This window comes from Rhinopithecus bieti, unplaced genomic scaffold (assembly GCF_001698545.2).
Source record: "Rhinopithecus bieti isolate Rb0 unplaced genomic scaffold, ASM169854v2 scaffold_19939, whole genome shotgun sequence".
Lineage (NCBI taxonomy): Eukaryota > Metazoa > Chordata > Mammalia > Primates > Cercopithecidae > Rhinopithecus > Rhinopithecus bieti.
The window spans coordinates 3,750,793-3,769,560 of record NW_016810019.1 but is presented as its reverse complement, the minus strand read 5'-3'; the positions used below and the strand labels follow the sequence as shown (position 1 = coordinate 3,769,560).

The 18,768-nt window shown below is 39.8% G+C and overlaps 1 protein-coding gene across 1 annotated transcript in view; it reads left to right on the top strand.

Moving 5' to 3' along the window:
• The window catches only part of SYCP2L (synaptonemal complex protein 2 like), an 82,675-nt gene that overhangs the window by 58,221 nt on the left and 5,686 nt on the right, over nucleotides 1-18,768 (top strand). The window contains exons 23-28 of the mRNA XM_017891117.1: nucleotides 8,071-8,172; nucleotides 9,089-9,195; nucleotides 11,769-11,860; nucleotides 14,263-14,362; nucleotides 14,458-14,516; nucleotides 16,747-16,808. Of these exons, the coding sequence (XP_017746606.1) occupies nucleotides 8,071-8,172; nucleotides 9,089-9,195; nucleotides 11,769-11,860; nucleotides 14,263-14,362; nucleotides 14,458-14,516; nucleotides 16,747-16,771 (485 nt within the window). The 3' untranslated portion in view covers nucleotides 16,772-16,808. The remainder of the gene's footprint in view (nucleotides 1-8,070; nucleotides 8,173-9,088; nucleotides 9,196-11,768; nucleotides 11,861-14,262; nucleotides 14,363-14,457; nucleotides 14,517-16,746; nucleotides 16,809-18,768) is intronic.

Below are 18,768 nucleotides of genomic sequence, written 5' to 3'. Positions count from 1 at the left end.
CACCCAGGCTGGAGTGCAGTGGCGCCATCTCAGCTCACTGCAAGCTCCGCCTCCTGGGTTCACACCATTCTCCTGCCTCAGCCTCCCGAGTAGCTGGGACTACAGGCACCCACCACCACACCTGCCCAGCTAAATGTTTGTATTTTTAGTAGAGACGAGGCTTCACCGTGTTAGCCAGGATGGTCTCGATCTCCTGACCTTGTGATCTGCCCGCCTCAGCCTCCCAAAGTGCTGGGATTACAGGTGTGAGCCACTGCGCCCAGCCTCCCTGAAGATATTTTTAAGCTTGTTTTTCTTTGTTTAAATAGAATAGTTAATCTTCTTCCCTCTTTTTCAAAGTTGACTTTAGTTGTTCAAGGGACTTTTTATTTTTTTCGTATAAATTTAGACTGAGTTGATCAAGTTACTTAAGTTCACTGGAATTTTGATAGAAATTGCATTACATATATAAGTTAACTTGAAGAGAAGTGACATCTTTAAAATATTAAACCATCCCACACAAAAGTATGAAATGTCTCTCTATTGGTCTGTGTCATTGTCTGCGTCCTTTATTGAGTTTTAAAGTTTTCTCTATGAAGGGCTAATGTATTTTGGGGTAATTCTTAGATATTTATGTTTTTTTACTATTGTTCTAATATTTGTTGTTGCTAAAGTAGAGCAATACTGTTGATTTTTATAAAATAACCCTATATCTGGCAACCTTGCTGAACTCTTATTAAGTCAAATAATTTATCTGTTGATTCTCGTAGTTGTCCTGAGTAGATGATTCTATTACTTGCAAAAAATGATAGATTCTTTCTCCTCTTCTGATACTTACATCTCTTATTTTTCGTTCTTCATAGCATTGGCTAATATCTTTAGTATGTTTTAAACATAGCAGTGAAAATCTGCATCCTTGTCTTTTTTCTAATCTTATAGCAAATGCATCTAAAGTTTCTCTGTTAAGTAAAATGTTTGTGGTAGATTTTGGTATCGAATTTTACCAGATTAAAGAAGTTCCTTTCTACTCATAATTTGCTGAGTTTTAAAAAATCATAAATAAGTATTGAACTTTATGAAATGCATTTTTCTGTATCAACTAAGATAATCAAATGAATTTTCTCCTTTGGTTTCTTTTTTCCCTCCAGCTTTATTGAGGAATAATTGGCAAATAAAAATTGTATATATTTACAGTATGTAATGTGATATTTTGTTATGCATATGCATTGTGAAATGATTACCATAATCAAGCTAATTTACATATCAATCACAGTTATCTTTGTGTGTGTGTATATATGTGTGTGTTAATAATAAAGATCTACTCTCTCGGCTGGTTTCAAGTACATATACATTATTATTAGCTATAGTCACCATTGTATATCTCAGGTCTCTAGAACTTATTCATTTAACAACTGAAAGTTTATGCCCTTTGACCAACGTCTCCCCATTTTCCCAACCCCTTGATTCCTGAAGGTAACCATCCTTCTATGCTAAGTGAAAGAAGCCAAACACAGACCAGGGCTGCATAATTTTACTTATATGTGGAATTTTAAAAAGTACAACTCATAGTAACAGACAATAGAAGGGTATGGTGGTCCTTTTGCTTATTAATATGACAAATTATATCAATAGGTATTATGTTGTTCAGCCATACTTGTGTTCCTGGGATAAACCTCATTTGTTCGTGGTATGTTTTAAAAAAGATACATTGTTGGACTTATTTAGTGAATACCTTATTAATAAACTTTACATCTACGTTCATGAGTGGAACAAACCTGTACTTTTCTCCTACTGCTATTATCTGGCATTGGAATCAGTGTCACACTAGCCTGTGGATGGAGGCTAGGCAGCTCTCTCTCTTGCTGGAAAAGTTTATATAAGATAAAAACTAACTATTTTTTAAAAGTTTATAAAACCACCTGGGAATTTGGGGGATGGGAAAATGTTATTTCAATTTCCTTAGTAGTCACTGATATACTCAAGTTCTCTATTTCTTCTTGGGTCAGTTTTGGAATTATGTATTTTTCTAGGAATGTCTCAGCATCATATTTTTTAGTGTGCTTCTTAATGTTTAATTTAATTTTAATCATTGTAGTTGTTTCCTTTATATTGTGTACATGCTTATTTGTATCTTTTACTCTTGATAAGTTTTACTAGAGGTCCATCTTTTAAAGAATTGGTCTTTTGGTTTGTTACTCTTCTCTGTTTTTATTTCTATTGTTTTATCTTCTGTTGTTATCTGCTTTTAAAATTTTACTTCTTATATCTTTGCATTTATTCTGATGTTCTTTTCCAGCTTTTGAGTTAAATACTCATTTGTTTTTAACCTTTCTGTTTTCTTGATAAATGCATTTAAGTTTTCTTAGGAATGCTTTGGCTCTATCACATTTTGATATTAGTGCTTTTGTTACCATCAATGCTTAGTAGTTCTTCCTTTTTATGTATTTTTAAAAACCCAGTTATTTAGTAAAATTTAATGTAGTTTCCAAGCATATGGGATACTTCCGTTACTTATTGCTAACTGTTTGCAACATGGTCAGAGAAACACAGTCTGTACAGTATCTTTCCCTTATAATTTACTGGGGCTTATGTTAAGGCCTAACTGGACTTGCCTTATGGCTGAAAACGGTATCCAAATTTCATGAGTGTTCTGTATGTACTTATCTGTTTCCCTTTGTTGTATATTATATGTTTTGAGGCAGTGCTACTAGGTGCATCAGGAAGTGACTCTTCATCTTCAATCTTTTTTTCACCCTTGTGAATTGCTATCACATAAAGAGCTTTTACCTGGATTTTAAAAAGTCTGATCTGACCATCTCTTTTAATAGGAACAATTAATCCGTTGTGCTTCCATTGATATATTTGGATTGAGTTTTCTTGTCTTTGTCCGACATTCTCATTCTTTCTGTCCTTGTCTTCATCTAGAGTTATAATTTTTAATCAATTTCCCCTTTTTCCTAGTTTGGAAGTTTTCATCCCCTATTTCTAAAGTTAACCCTAGAAATTTTAACACACACACTTTTAAAAGCTTCAAGTTAATATTTTTACCATATTCCAAATAGAAGCAGGACCTTCAAACACTAACTTCAATCACATTTTTGAACATTTAGTTTCCAAACATACGAGTTATTTTAAAGGTATTTCATTACCTTTTGCTAACTTTTTGCAAGATAGTCAGAGAAACACAGTCTGTGCAATATTGTTTAGAATTTATTGGGGCTTATATTAAGGCCCAGTTGGACTTGCCTTATGGTTGAAAACTGTATCCAAATTTCATGAGCATTCTGTGTTGTATTTATTCTTCTGACAATTTAGCTGCTTCTCTAGTTTTTCTAATTCATAAAATGTTTTCTGTTGGTATTACTTCACTCAGTGTTTTATTAGATTTACACTCAGATTTAATCATTTTGCTCACAATTCCTTTTTGCATCTTTCCTCCTGGTATCACTGTCCTTTTGTTCTTTTTGCCTGAATTACTCTAAAAAATATTTTCAGCATTTTCATTACAGGATTGATGTTTCCTTTGGAAAATAGAGTCTAAGGTCCAACTGGTCTTTCCTTTTTATAGTACGATCAGCAGGAGCCCTTCCCTTAACTCCCTCTCCTCCAGCACTCCAACAGAAGCTGGGAGAGAAGAAGAGATGTGTGTCAGAGGGACCCTCAGACAGGCTGGAGTGCAGTGGCACAGTTTTGAGTCACTGCAGCCTTTGATCTCCCAGGTTCAAGCAATCCTCCCACCTCAGCCTCCCAAGTAGGTGGGACTACAGGTGCATGCCACCACGCCCAATGAATTTTTGTAATTTTTGTAGAGACAGGGATTTGACATGTTGGCCAGGCTGGTTTTGAACTCTTGGACTCAAGCAATCTGTCACCTCAGCCTCCCAAAGTGCTGGGATTACAGGCATGAGCCACACGCCCAGCCAGAGGATAATTTTTTTTTTAAGATTCTGAATTTTGCCATCATCTACCTTCTTGGAGAGGTCTCCAGAATCAGGAAGGAGTCAAGAAGATAGCCCCTTCCTAGCTCAGTGCCTGGCATATAGATACACTCCATAAGTATTTGTCAAGGGAACGGAGTAAGAAAGTTAGAAAACCCAACATTTAAGGCTGGGCATGGTGGCTTATGCCTGTAATCCCAGAACTTTGGGAGGCCAAGGCAGGAAGATTGCTTGAGCCCAGGAGTTCAAGAGCAGCCTGGGTGACATAGAGCCTGTCTCTACAAAAATTACAAAAATATTAGCTAGGCATGGTGGCATGTCCCTGTGTTCCCATCTACTCTAGAGGCTCACATGGGGGTGGTTGAGCTTGGGAGGATGAGGCTGCAGGGAGCCGTGATTGTGCTACTCTATTCCAGCCTGGGTGACAAAGCAAGATCCTGTCTCAAATGAAACAAAAAACCCAACATTTAATAATGAAACTCTGCTTGATTCCATATTTAAGCATGTATATGTAGTCACAAATATTTATTATCAATTGAGTTATCCATTTTTAATTGTATTAGTCTATACAAAAGATATTTAGTAGTCCCCATCAGACTGAGTATTCAACAGTAAAAATAGTCTTTAAATTGTCATACTCTTAGCACTTAATAAACATCGGTAAACAAAGCACTTGCATTGGGAAAGCGTTGTAAAAACTACATGGAGGATCTTTCAGTAGATTCTGTTCTTGCTCAGTAAAGACTGTTGGCCTTTATCATTGTTTACCACAGGATGTCACTTCAGAGCAGGGTTTCAAAAAATGCCTTAACTTAGGGGAACTTGGCTGGTTAACCACAGGATTGGTTCTGGTCTGGCATTAAACATTGCTTTTAACAGAAGTTTTGCAAGTTGAAAAATACAACACAGATGCCAAACATACATTCACTGAAACTTGTGCCCAGTTGGCCACCCAGGAGAAGTTCAGAAGCTCCTCAGATCGTACCTGTCTTCACTTTTCTTGGAAATGAAGAAAGCCGGGTTCTTGTGAGAGCAGGAGAACACCCTCCTTATAGCCACCAACACATACACACGGATTTCACGTTCTTTTAAGATGACTACGTTTGTGTTTATTTTTGAGGTGTTTTCTGTATGTAGTTTTAACTCTGTTATGAAAACATTGACACATGACAGTGAAAAGCAGCATACGGTTACTGTGGAAACAAAACTGAGCCAAGGACATCACTTAGGACTTGCAGCCTCTCCTGATGAAGTGCTGGTTCTTGTGCAGGAGCCTGTGCTCCCTGGAGAGCCATGCCTTTGGTACAGATAAAGAACTTCACCAGCACTGCCACTTTGAAGAAGGTTTCTGGAAGTCTAGTGATTTCTGTGTCTCTGAAGCCGTCTATCTGGATGATCCCTTGTTAGTAGGTTCACGGATTCTGCGTAATTCATTCAAGGGGTGACCAGGTTATTTACATGATGTTCCTGGACTTCTGTCTTTGGTGGATGTAACTAGTGTCTGTGCTGACAGATGCCTTGCTTTGCCCCAGGTACGCTCGGTGGGCGGGGAAGGGGGGAGGATTGAAATTCAAGGCCAAGCTTTGGGTTATTGCTATAAATGTGCCACCAAGGAAAAAAAAAAGAAGTTCCAGAAGGGGTAGAACAGGCAGTAAGGACAAGAAACATGGTGATTGTTGATCAGTGCCTAATTGAGGCCAGGTGGAATCCTTTTTAAGTGGTTTCTTTTGGCCCTGACTGGGGTATAGACACCACAGAAGATGCAAGCATGAATGTTGTTTGCCTTGAGGCTAAAAGAAAAGGATAGAGTTGTAATTCGTTCTTTTTTTGATTTTTAAAAATCTTTGCCCTTGAAATGATGGGATCCCCCCAGAAAATATCCATCCAAACCTTTCAAACAAATGGACACACCTAAGTCTAAGTGCAATGGGAAGAAAAGAGGTCCTAGCTCCTCTATAAGATGCCTCTCACAAATAAGAGTATTTCTTAATGTGTGTCTTTTCTTTTTTTTTATTACAGAGAGGCTAGATACTGGCTCTTTCTTTTCTAAGTTCTGCAGAATGGAAATGTGATCTCTAATGAATGTTTCAGTTTATGAAAGTACTATTATAGAATACTAATTAGGGTGTCCCATGAGGTCTGTCCTGAATAGTTATTACTAGTTACTATTATTACTGGTTTAGTCCTTTTTGCTTTGCGATAATCCTTTTTCTCTCTCAATTGGTATTACCTCTCTTGTTCACCATTTTCTTTTTTTCCAAATTCATATATTTATAGCTTCCTCCAAAAGATAGTTTTATCAGATCTTGAAGTGCTAAATGTATTAATTGCTATTTGTCTTAAAGTGTTAAATGTATTCATAGCTATTTGTCTATTAATACAGGCAGTTTCTTTTCCTTACTGCCTGTTCTGCCGCTTCTGGAACTTTTATTTTCTTGGTGGCAAATTTGTAGCAATAGCCCAAAGCCTGGCACTATAGCAAATATATAGTGGCTATTTAGGTCTCTAAAGCTCGTGCTGTTTCTCTACCTCTACCCTCACCACTAGGAGAATTAGAATAACAGAATTGAAATAAACTCTTATCTGTTGTATTGTATTGAGATCTCCATTGGGCATATCAGGTGTTTTATTTGTAGGAGCTTGGGTATTCTGCAGCATTCATCTATTCATTTATTGAACAAATATTTATTGAGTGTCTACTATGTGCCAGACACTTCTGTCGGTGTCAGGGATATGGTAGTGAAGAAAACAAAATGCCTGCCCTCGTTGGGCTTTACCCTCTAGTGTGGGAGACAGATGATGGACAAGTAAAACATGTAGTATGTTGTATGTGATAAAGGCTGATAAGAAAATTAAGCTGGGAAGAGAGTGTGAAGAGTTGGGAGGTTACATTGAAAGTTAAGGTTAGATGGATGGAGAAATCCTTGGTGCAGATCTATGGGGAAGTACTCTGGTCAGAAGAAGTCTCAAGTGCAAAGGCCTTGAGGTAAGACTGTGCCAGGGATGTCCGAGGAACTACAAGGAGACCGGGAGATCAGGAGCAGAGTGGAGGAAAGGTCACTTGCCTCTTTACCTCTCGCTATCTGCTAGCCGCATTGCCCTGCCTCTCGCACATAGTAATGTCCACATATTCATGGAATGAATTAGTGAAATTGAATTCCAGAACTTTCAGAGAGAAAAATCAACAGCAACTAGACAGGCGTGTGACAAAAGAGAAGTCAGATGATGTCACAACTAAAGGTATGGTGGGGGAGAGAGAGTGGTTCAGGTGGGGAGGGATAGACTCGAGTGGGGTTTGAAATAAAGATGTCGAATACTTGGAGACACAAGTTGGCCGCTTGAGAGAGCTCAGGCAAGAGAGAGATTTGGAAGTGACAATTGAAGGTGAAGGATTTAGGATTTCCTCCAGGGAGATGGCCTTGGGCAGGAACTCAGAAAGGGAGGGATTCATTCCATAGGCAGAACCTTGAGGATGGAGGAGAAGCGGGCAACAAAGAAAAGGAGGAGTTGAGCATAACGCCAGGGCTCTGTGAACCATGGTGGTGCCATTGATAAGACTGGGAGGGCCCAGGTGAGGACCAGACATGTCTGGGATAAAAGTGAACATCAGCATAGAAAATATTTAGTGTTATGCTGAATTGAAATGGGAATCTACGTTCGGGTCTCTCAAAATCACTTGAGCTGTGAGGAGGCAAGATGGCCTCGTTTATGATGTAGCCTTCAGCATACCGCCGATGTGCCAGTGTCACCAGCAGATGGCGCGCTCCAGGATGTGAGCTGAAGCACTTCCAAAGGCCCATCTGCCTGGTAACCTTGCTGTCTTGCTGTTTAGCTCAGAACCCTGGAAACGTTGCTTTTGATGTCTACCATTACTGCTTCACTTAGGAACGCTCTGCTTAGTGAGTGGTCTGCGCTAAGCAGAGGGTTCCTAAACGTAACTGAGCTCATCAAACTGATGCCTGTTCCCATGTTCAGGTATCAGTGGACATCGTGCTTTGATACTTGGGCTGTGCCTAGTTAATGCACCGAGTAACTCATTAGCAACAGGCAGAGGACAAGTTTCAGATGCTACTCGTCAAAGTTAGATATTAACTGCCAAAAAATGAACAAGATAATTTTGAGTCAAAAGGAAATTTGCTCTGTTTGCCTTTAGACATACCAGAAGGTAGTTTTGCTAAGTCAAAACAATCAAGATTGGAAGAAGAGGTTGCTCCGGGATCCCCTTTCTCAATAACAGAAGAAAGAGAGTTGCCAGGTAACATCATGCACCCAGCCAGTGGTTCAAGTAGGAGTGGGATAAGTGGGTCAGCACAGGATGTACCAACATGAATTACAAGGGAGGTATAGTTTTAAGATCATAGTAGCTACAAAATCCTAAAATCTAAGCTTTGTGTGCTTTCGGAGACAAGTAAATTGTTGCACAAATTATAGATAAAAGCAAGTGCCATTATCCCCTAGCATTTTTATTTCTTCCTCCTAACTCTTCCTTCTGGCAATTTTCAGGGCCCAAGCATTCCTAAAGTTGCAGGTCTCTGATACAGTTGATAGTTATTAACCAAATTTTTGTGTGTGAAATATCTATACCGATTAAGAAGAATGATCTGGAATGTCTGCATGTTTGAGGATGGCCTTCTGGACAAACAGTACCATACATTTTGAAACAAAGGGCTCCCACACAACAGATTTGAAAGCATTGATTCCAGACAGCCTGAATTTGAATCCAGGAGCTGCTGGCATGAGCACGCAAAATTTATGTGAGCTCCGTTAAACGGAAATCCTGACAGTACCTACTTCACACAATTTTTGTGAGACTTAAAAGAATTGATGCTTGCAAATCCCTCAGAACAGCACCAGACCCCTTGCAAGCAAGGGGCACCCAGGAGTGGTTACACCAGAGAAATACCCTAGCCATATGTCCTCCTTAGAACCTCTTACAACACCTTGGCCTGCTTCTTAGACAGAAGGCCAGATGCCCTGATTTCAAGTGCTGGGAAGGTCTGGAAGAAATGAGCACTTGCCAGGGAACGAGGTCATGTCCGGGCAGTCAGCAGGGCTTCCATGGTTCGCATCTGTGCTTCCAAATAACTCATCCTCTGGGCAACTGATGAATTGAGCAAGTCTAGTTTGAACACTTTGTTAGTTTTATTCAATGTTTTATTTTTGTTTTCCAGAAGGAATTTCCACTTCATCCCTAGAAGTTGTGCCGGAGAACTTGAACAGTTCTGCCATTCTCCCAACCTTTGAAAACTTCTCTGGAAAACTGGAAAGAAAATTCGAGGTAATAGTCCACAAAACGTAAAAAACGAGAGTGTTATGAATCTGGAGGACATTATGCTAAGTGAAATAAGCCAGAGAGTACTGCATGGTCTCACTTATATTGAAATCTAAAAAAAGTTGAACTCAGAAACAGGGAGTAGAATGGTGGTTACCCCCGGGGTCAGGGTAGGGGAAATGGGAGATATTGGATGGAGCATACAAACTTTCAGTTACAAGTTAGTAAGTTCTGGAGACCTAACATACAGCATAGGAGACCTAACCTATAACATAACATCACTATAGTTAGTGATAATGTACTGTATACTTGAAATTTGCTGAGAGAGTGTATCTTAAGTATTCCTACCACCATCACCCCCAAGAAGGTAACTATGTGAAGTGATGGATATGTTAATTTGCTTGATTGTGGTAATCATTTAAAAAAAAATTTTTTTTTAAAGTAGAGACAAGGTCTCACTATGTTGCCTAGGCTGGTCTCAAACACCTGGGCTCAAGTGATCCACCTGCCTCGGCTTCCCAAAGTGCTGCGATTACAGGTGTAAGCCACCAAGCTTGGCCTGTGGTAATCATTTCATAACGTATATGTATATCGATCATGTGTATACTTTCAATACATAAAACTTTTGTTTTTCGTTTTTTAGACAGGATCTTGTTCTGTTGCCAAGGCTGGAGTGCAGCAGTGAAATCATAGTTCATTCTAACCTTGAACTCCTGGGCTCAAGTGATCCTCTCTCCTAAGCCTCCCATGTAGCTGGGACTACAGGTGCATGCCAACACACCTGGCTAACTTTTAAAAATTTTTTATAGAGATAGGGTCTTGCTATGTTGCCCAGTATGGTCTTACACTTCTGGCCTAAGGTGATCCTCCTGCTTCAGCCTCCCAAACTGCTGAGATTACAGGTGTGAGCCACCGTACCTGGCCTGATTTTTATTTGTCAATTATACTTCAACAAAGCTGAAAAAGAGGAAAGAAGGAGACGCTAGTTCATTATGAATTTAAAGTAACAACTTCATATTATTTATCAATGCTGTTGTTAGGCTTCATATGTGAAGGTGCTTCTAAGTGTTTGGGGAGGGTTATTTGTCTTAGTTGTGGTCACTGATTTCAGTCTTTCTGAATTGTGGTTTGTATTTTTCAGACAGCTATTCCATGTCCATTTGCCCCAATAAGACCAAGTGGACCTATGTGTAAATCAGACTGATAGTTTGGTTTCATTGGTAGCATTTTCAGACAACTGAACTACCGGAAAGCAATGATTTGGTCACAGTGATAGACAAGGAGGAGGGGAAGGAGGGAACCAGGTGGACTAGAGGGGAGTCTGGGGCCAGGCACGGTGATTCATGCCTATGGATCCCAGCACTTTGGGAGGCCAAGAGGAGAGAATTGCTGGAGGCCAGAGTTCAAGATCAACCCATTCAACATAGTGAGACCCTGTTTCTACAAAAATGTTTTTAAAAATTAGCCAGGCATGGTGACATACACCTGTAGTCCCAGTTACTCAGGAGGCTGAGGTAAGAGAATCCCTTGAGTCCAGCAGTTCAAGGTTACAGTGAGCTATGATCATGCCGCTGTGCTCCAGCCTGGGTCACAGAGCAAGACCCTGTCTCTATTTTTTTAAAAAAGAGAGAGGAATCTGAGACAGATGGAGGTAGACTGTGGGTTGGTGGTCAGCTGAGTGGTGGCAGACCTTTGAGATACTGCATACAGCCCATCCCCAAATCTTGTCTATAAGATGAATATTGGAACCACGTCAGTCTTTTCCTTTTTTGTCCTGTTACTTATAAATCCCAAATGACTTATTTATTAGTACATTTGAGAAAAGTATGTTACTCTAACCAACTTTCATTTAACTAACTTAGATCTCCAGAGTCTTATTTTCTGTGATACCAGTGTAAGCCAATTAGTAATAGAAATTTATTCATAGTATTCATTATGTGTATTGGTAGACTATTAGGCCATTCTTGAATTGCTATAAATAAATACCCGATACTGGATAATTTATGTTTTTTAAAAAAGAGGTTTAATTAGCTCAAGGTTCTGCAGGCCATACAGGAAGCATGGCACTGGCATCTGCTTGTCTTCTGGGGAGGCCTCAGGAGCTTTTACTCATGGTGGAAGGCCAAGGGGGAGTGGGTGTGTCACGTAGGGAGAGCAGGAGCAAGGGGTGGGGAGGTGCCACACTTTCAAATAACCAGGTGTCATGATTCACTGTTGTGAGGATGGCACCAAGCCATGAGGAATCCATCCCTGTGACCCAAACACCTCCCACCAGGCCTCACTTCCGATATCGGGGATTACATTTCAACATGAGATTTGGGTGGGGACAAATATGCAGACTACATCAGGTAGCATGAGTGTAAATTTTTCTATTTCAGCTTGTTCTGTATTGGTACTGAACCTGGGGTAATACCTGACAGGTGTATAGGATGATGCCTGATCACACTTGTTTAGCATTCATGTTTGCTATGAATATCGTTGCATGCTGGCAGCATCTTTTTAACACAAAACATTCACTCAACTTATGTAATTATATTAAACCCAAATGTGATCATTTTGTTATTGTTGTTATGATTTAGCTTAGGTACGGAAAGCGTCCACTTAATTCAGAAAATGCAAAGAAAGCACCAGATTGCCTAATAGAACTTTTAAACCAGATGCAACTGTACAGGTAAGTGTTAGATTTTAGAACAAAGTCATGGAAGTATGATCACTCACCAGCAATATTTGTCTCATGACCACTGTGCTAGGGCCCTGAGGAGTTGGGGCCTGAGCAGATATGAGAATTGATACGTCATTTAACCCTTCTGGGTTTCTGGTTCCTCACTCATATGATAAGGGTTTGAACTAAATGTCCTTCTTACGCCTCATGGTCTACCACGATACTAAAATGCTGTTCCTAAAAAAATTATTATCCAATTATGAAGATAAGGCAAGCATGGATATATATGTTAAAAATGCGGCTAAATGAAATATGCTATATCCATACAATGGTCTATTATTCAGCCTTAAAAAAGAATTAAGTTCTGACACACGCTATACCACGGATGAACCTTGAAATCATTATGCTAAAGGAAAGAAACCAGATAACAGGGAACAAACATTATATGACTCCACTTATATGAGGTGTACCTAGAATAGTCAAATTTATAGAGGCAGAGAGTGCAAAAGAGGTTGCCAAAAGTTGGGGGAAGGAGGAGCTGTTGTTTAATGGGTGCAGATTTCTGTTTGGGATGATGGAAGAGTTCTGGAAATGGATAGTGATGATGGTTACAAAACATCGTGAATATACTTAATGCCATTGAACTTTATACTTAAAAATGTTTAAAAGGGTAAATATTATGTTATGTGTATTTTACCACAGTAAGGAAACACCAGCTGGGCATGGTGGCTCACGCCTGTAATCCCAGCACTTTGGGAGGCCGAGGTAGGTGGATCCCCTGAGGTTGGGAGTTCGAGAGCAGCCTGACCAACATGGAGAGACCCTGTCTCTACTCAAAATACAAAATTAGCCGGGCGTGGTGGCGCATGCCTGTAATCCCAGCTACTTGGGAGGCTGAGGCGGGAGAATCACTTGAACCCGGGAGGCGGAGGTTGCGGTGAGCCGAGATCATGCCCTTGCACTCCAGCCTGGGTGACAAGAGCAAAACTCTGTCTCAAAGAAAAAAAAAAAAAAGAAAACACCATACATACACAATACACACATTTGTACGTGCACATACACACACACACTCTTATGACCATGTAACAAGAAATACAAAGGTGCCAGGATTTCAGAGGGGTGAGGAAGGCGAGTGGAGGGATGGGTTTCTGTAGTGGTTTGAGTTAATTCAGAGTGATTACAATGGAAGTGCTTCCTGAGTGAGGTTTTAGAAACAGAGTCGAATGGCACAGGGAAGGTGAGAATAGAAATTGTTCCTTGTTGGAGAGAATGGCCTGTAAATGAAGGAAGGGAAGAAAGGAATGGCCAGTTGATTTGCTTAACTGAAACAGAAAGTTTCTGAGGATGGAATACATTGTTTGAATAGAAATTTTACTATTTTCAAAGTCTGGTATGCATGCAGTGTCCTTTGAATGTGAAAGCAAGCCCACGAAGGACTTTGCATTTGTGGAATTCCCGTGCTCTTTCAAGGGCACACAATTATCTGTGCATTCACTCAGCAAATGCACACTGAACAACGTCAGATACCAGGCCCTGTGCTTGGTATGAGAGTGAGGTGAGGACGAGTTTTAGGTGCTCTTCATGGAAACATTTGACCTAATAGAGAAGACAAACTATAAGCAAGCAAATAAGAAAATTAACAAATAAGCAAATATGACGATTAGACAAAGAATAGCGACTCTTAGAAATGTTAGAGCTAAAATGTAGATGTGGGAAAAGAGTGTATTAGCTCATTCCTGACCACAGCTTTCAGGGCCAGCTTAATGCAAGAGAAAGGGGAGCAAGTAGAAGGTAGGAAGGGATGGGGAGCCTCAGTCTCATCTTCCCTGGAGTCATCTGTCCTGTTCTCTACTAAAAAAAAATCAGCTTCCTCTGTGCTGCTGTTGAACGCTGACCTGAGACCAGGTGCGGTGGCTCACGCCTATAATCCCAGCATTTTGGGAGGCCGAGGCAGGCAGATCACCTGAGGTCAGGAGCTCGAGATCAGCCTGGCCAACATGGTGAAACTCCGTCTCTACTAAAAATACAAAAAAAATGAGCTGGGTCTGGTGGTGCGCACCTGTAGTCCCAGCTAATCTGGAGGCTGAGGCAGGAGAATCACTTGAACCCCGGAGGTGGAGGTTGCAATGAGCTGAGATTGCGCCATTGCACTGCAGCCTGGGCAACAAGAGTGAAACTCCATCTCAAAAAAAAAAGAAAAAGATGACCTGAGAGTTTGCATAGTGAGGTTTCCAGGTTGGGGATGAGCAGGCAGGTAGGGAAGGAAAGAGAAGGGAGACACCACGTGTTCCCATGACAAGAAATGTCTGGAGAAGAATCTGAAGTAGCCTTGTAATCAGATGACTTACTAAGAAAGTCTGCTGCCACATCCAAGCCACCCCAATGACATTTACTGCTTTTACGTTTATTAGACTCAATAAACTAGAGCGCTTTCAAAATTTGGTTCTTCAAGAGTTGAGCAGTCTTAAGAAGGATATTCAGGCCCTGGAACACCTTGAGAAGGAGGTTCTGGTAAGTTTTTTTTGTTTGGAACATTTTCTGACTTCAGATCTTTCCCAGGGAAAAATAACGCTAACTACTTAAACAAAACTTTTGTTCAATCTTAGGAATTCTGGGGGAAACAGTCTGCTGATCTGCAATCTTTCTGTGATCTGCAAGTGCTAAGGTACTTTGAAAGGTGTTCTTTCTAGCAGAATCTTGGTTGAAGTATGAAGTAACGCTTTAGCTAGAGAATGGGCAGTTGGTGACGGTGAAACTCCCGTAACTAGCGAAATAGCTGCATCTTTTTGAACCGGCCGCTTCTGTGGCACCTCCCTGAGGACAGAGTGCAGCTAATGATACCAGTTGAGAAGCGTAAATCTCGAAAAGCCTAACATCCACATTTCTGTGTTTTTTTAAAATGCCGATTGTTTTATTTTCAAGCAGTATTTTTAAAAATTAAAATGACTAGATTTTGAGAAAAATGTTTAGGCTTCTAAGTAAACAGTTTGCAGTTTCATACAAATGTTCAGTTATATACAAATTGTGCTTTTGATAGACTATATTCTATTTTACTCATTTACACATTTTTTTAAACAACAAATGGGTTGATCCTGCTACGGCTCCCTGGACTGTAATTTGTCAGCGCATCCTCTGGGGCTTCTCTTTCTATCCATTTGGGATATCGTCCCATGTTCCGGAGTCCAAAGAAGGGGAAAGTTGAGTCTGGACTCCTACTTCTCTACTTCTGCCCTCCGGGAAAATTCTAGTGTTCTCTTCCCGTTAGAATAATCAAAAGGAATCCCCATATAAATTTATAATAGTTAAAGCTTTATCTTCCAATTGAGAATCAGCTGCTTTCACAGAAATTTAAGGCACGTGGTTTTAGGAAGGATATTCTTCTGGTCATGCATATATTTCAAAGCAAAAAAAAAAAAAATAAAATTTGAGTTATCTATCCTGCCTTTTACTCCAGTTAACACAGTTAATGATAACACAGTTAATGATAATGACTTTATGAACCATTCCCACAATCCCTCACACACCGTCTCCCTCCATGTTGCATTATGTATAGTTAAAGGTGATGACACCTTTTAAACCATCTTCTCTTAATACCCATGTTTGGTAGTGAGTGGTTCTCCAAGGTTGTGGAATCAGGATCTCTTTACATATTTAACATTTACTGAGGATTCCCAAAGAGCTTTTGCTTATGTGGTTCTATCTGTGAATAGTTTTCATGTTAAAAATTGAGACAGATTTTAAAATACACTTATTTTAAGATAACAATAAACCTTTTCGTGTTGATATAAATAACAGATTTTTATGAAAAATAACTAGACTTTTCAGAACAGGAAGCATGTGGGAAGAATAGCATTGCTTCATGTTTTTGCAAATCTCTTTAATGTCTGGCTTAATAGAAGCCGGCTGAATTCTCGTATCTGTTTCTGAGTTTAATCAGTTGTGAGTCATGTAGCCTTTGGGAAATTCCCCTGAACATTTTTGAGGGAGGAAGTATTTAAAAAACAAAAAATGTCTCAATATTATTATTATTACTAAAATAATTTTGACTTCACAGAACCTTTGGTTTCTTAGGGGTTCCCCCAGACACAATTTGAGAACAGCTGATAAAAAGCTACACTGTGTTAAGCACTAGAGAAGATTGTATCCCCTAGTCTTCTGAAACCTGGGGGATTCGTTTATTTTAAATCCCCCATTTTAGGCAACTTTCTCTTCAAATATTGTAAGATATTAATTACCATTTGCATTCATCTCCCTTTGATAACAGGTCCCTGTGTGAACTTAAATGCCTTAAAAACAACCATCTCCTAAACAGACCTCCGTTGGGGTTTTGCGTTTGTTCTTTTCTCTTCCAAACACCTAAGAAAACTTTCCTCTGGCTTGCCAGTGAGGGATGATAGTGATTCTCTTAGCTCACACTGAGTGCTTATGGGTGCCTGGCCCTGGGCTGAGTGGTTGATGTGCAAGGGCCTTATAAGAAGTTAGTCAGCCTCATTCAAGGTCAAACAGGTATCCCTTGTCTGTCCTTGTCTTATGTTTTCATGTCAGTGATGGCCTATGTGTTTTGTTAAAGAAATGAAAAGAATATCCCTTAGACTGGATTATTTCGACCCCTAGCTTAGAACTCCAAGGCGTTCTTAGGGATTCAGTGGTTTGATGGTGCCCATGAAATACCTCTGTGTATGTTGTGGGCCAGTGGTGCCGACAGAGAGAATGCATAAAATGGAATCAAATGAATGTGTTAATCTCTATGTTAATATCCTTGTTTGTTGGTCTCTATAATTAACTAATATAATGGTCTGTGAAATAACTCTGATATGCGGATGTATCTAGATGTATGTTCTTGTTTTTACATTGCCTAATGTGAATGTAATAAGAGATGGACCAATTTCTTCCAGGTTCAAATCAACTCAGACTTCATAAGAAAGCCAAAGCCTGGTTTTGTGATTGCAGCCCTCAGGTAGGTGCAAAGATTTGCATTGTTCAGTGGATGTGAATTGGGGTTAGGGCAGGGGGCAAGCTCTAAAAGATACTGTAATGCTTTGTTCATAGGGCATCTCTGCAGCAGAGCTTCTCCTTTACAGCAATTTCTCCAATCTTAGAAGCTATCCTTTTGGGTCTGGGTCATTCCTTCAGTAAGTGTTTATAACTGAATGCTTACTCTGCATCAATTACTATGATGGACATAGAGATACAGGTTGAGCATCCCTCATCCAAAATGCGTGAGACCAGAAGTGTTTTGAATTTCACATGTTTTTGGGTTCTGGAATATTTGCAGAATATGTACTGGTTGAGCATCCTCAATCCAAACATCTGAAATTCACAGTGCTCCAGTGAACATTTCTTTGACATTGACATTTTAAAAACTTTGGATTATGGAGCATTTTGGATATCAGATTTTCAGGTTAGGTATGTTCAGCCTGTTCAGTGGTTAACACACAAACGTGTTTAATGGAGGCAACCCATTAAAAGATACATTTTTTGAAGGAAGATAGAAAAATGGCAAGTAAACAAAATGATGACAACAAGTGCTTTGAGGGATATTAACAAGGTGCTTTGGCAGAGAGCCGTGGTATGAAGTGTCAACTTAAGATAGGTTGCTCATCAAAGGTCTCTCTGAGGACATAACATTTAAGATGAGGTTTCAAGAGTAAGAAGAAACTAGACTTGTGGTTTAAAGTAACAGGGTCAGGTGGGGTCATCTTTGAGAAACAGTGAGTAAGGGAGGCAGTTATTTGAAGTGAAGTTGGGAGCATGGTAAACTCTCAATGAGGTAAGGCTTCATTGTCCATGTTGAGGAGTTTGAATTTTATACTAAGGATTAGAGAAAATATATGTGATTTTTGGTGAAGGTATTGATGATCCTAACCTGGGAATAAATTAGGATAATATAATCTGATTTATACTTTAAGAAAATTACTCTAGATGCTATGTTAAGAATTGATGGGAGGAATGAAGACTGGAAGAGGAGAGTCCAACCAGAAGTCTTTTTGTGTCCAAGATGGTGGTTCTAAGCAGGAGGATAGCAGTGGAAGTGGTGAGAAATAGAGAGATTTCAGATATATTTTGGAGCTAGAGTTAATAAATTGCTGAGAGCTGGAAGTAGTAGGTAAAGGAAGAAGAATGAAGTCAGTCTTCTAGGTTTTTGTCTTTTGCAATGAGATGGATGGTGTTGCCAATTAGAGAGATAAGGAAGACTCAGGGTGGGAGGAATATGTGGGTCAAGCAGGAACTACAGTTTATTTAACATTTTAACTTGCAGATGTCTGTGCACATCCAAGTCTTGATGGGAATCCGGTGTAACTGGGCAATTTTTCAGGAAAATACAGTTTAACAAAATGGACTTCTAAATAGATGGGACACCTTAGCAGACAAATCTTCATAGAAGAGAGAGACAAAGTTGTCAAGAAAGTACCCTACAAATATGTGTAGGATCCAGATTATATCACAGAGGAATTTTACTAGTTTTTTAAAAGAAGGATAATGTTAGTGCTGCTCAAACCATTCTAGCACATAGGAGATTAAAAATTTCCTAATTTTAACATAAATCTTGCATTACAATGTCAAAATGCAACAAAAATTGCAAAGAGAGGTACAGAACAATCTCACTTAAAATAACCACTCTAGGCTGGGCATGTTGTCTCATGCCTATTAATCCCAGCACTTTGGGAGGGTGAGGCGGGTGGATCACCTACCTAAGATCAGGAGTTTGAGACCAGCCTGGCCAACATGGTGAAACCTCATCTCTACTAAAAATACAAAAATTAGCTGGGCATGGTGATGGGAATCTGTTATCCCAGCTACTTGGGAGGCTGAGGTAGGAGAATTGCTTGAACCAGTGAGGGAGAGGTTGCAGTGAGCTGAAATCATGCCACTGCACTCCAGCCTGGGCAACAGAGCAATACTTCGTCTCAATAATA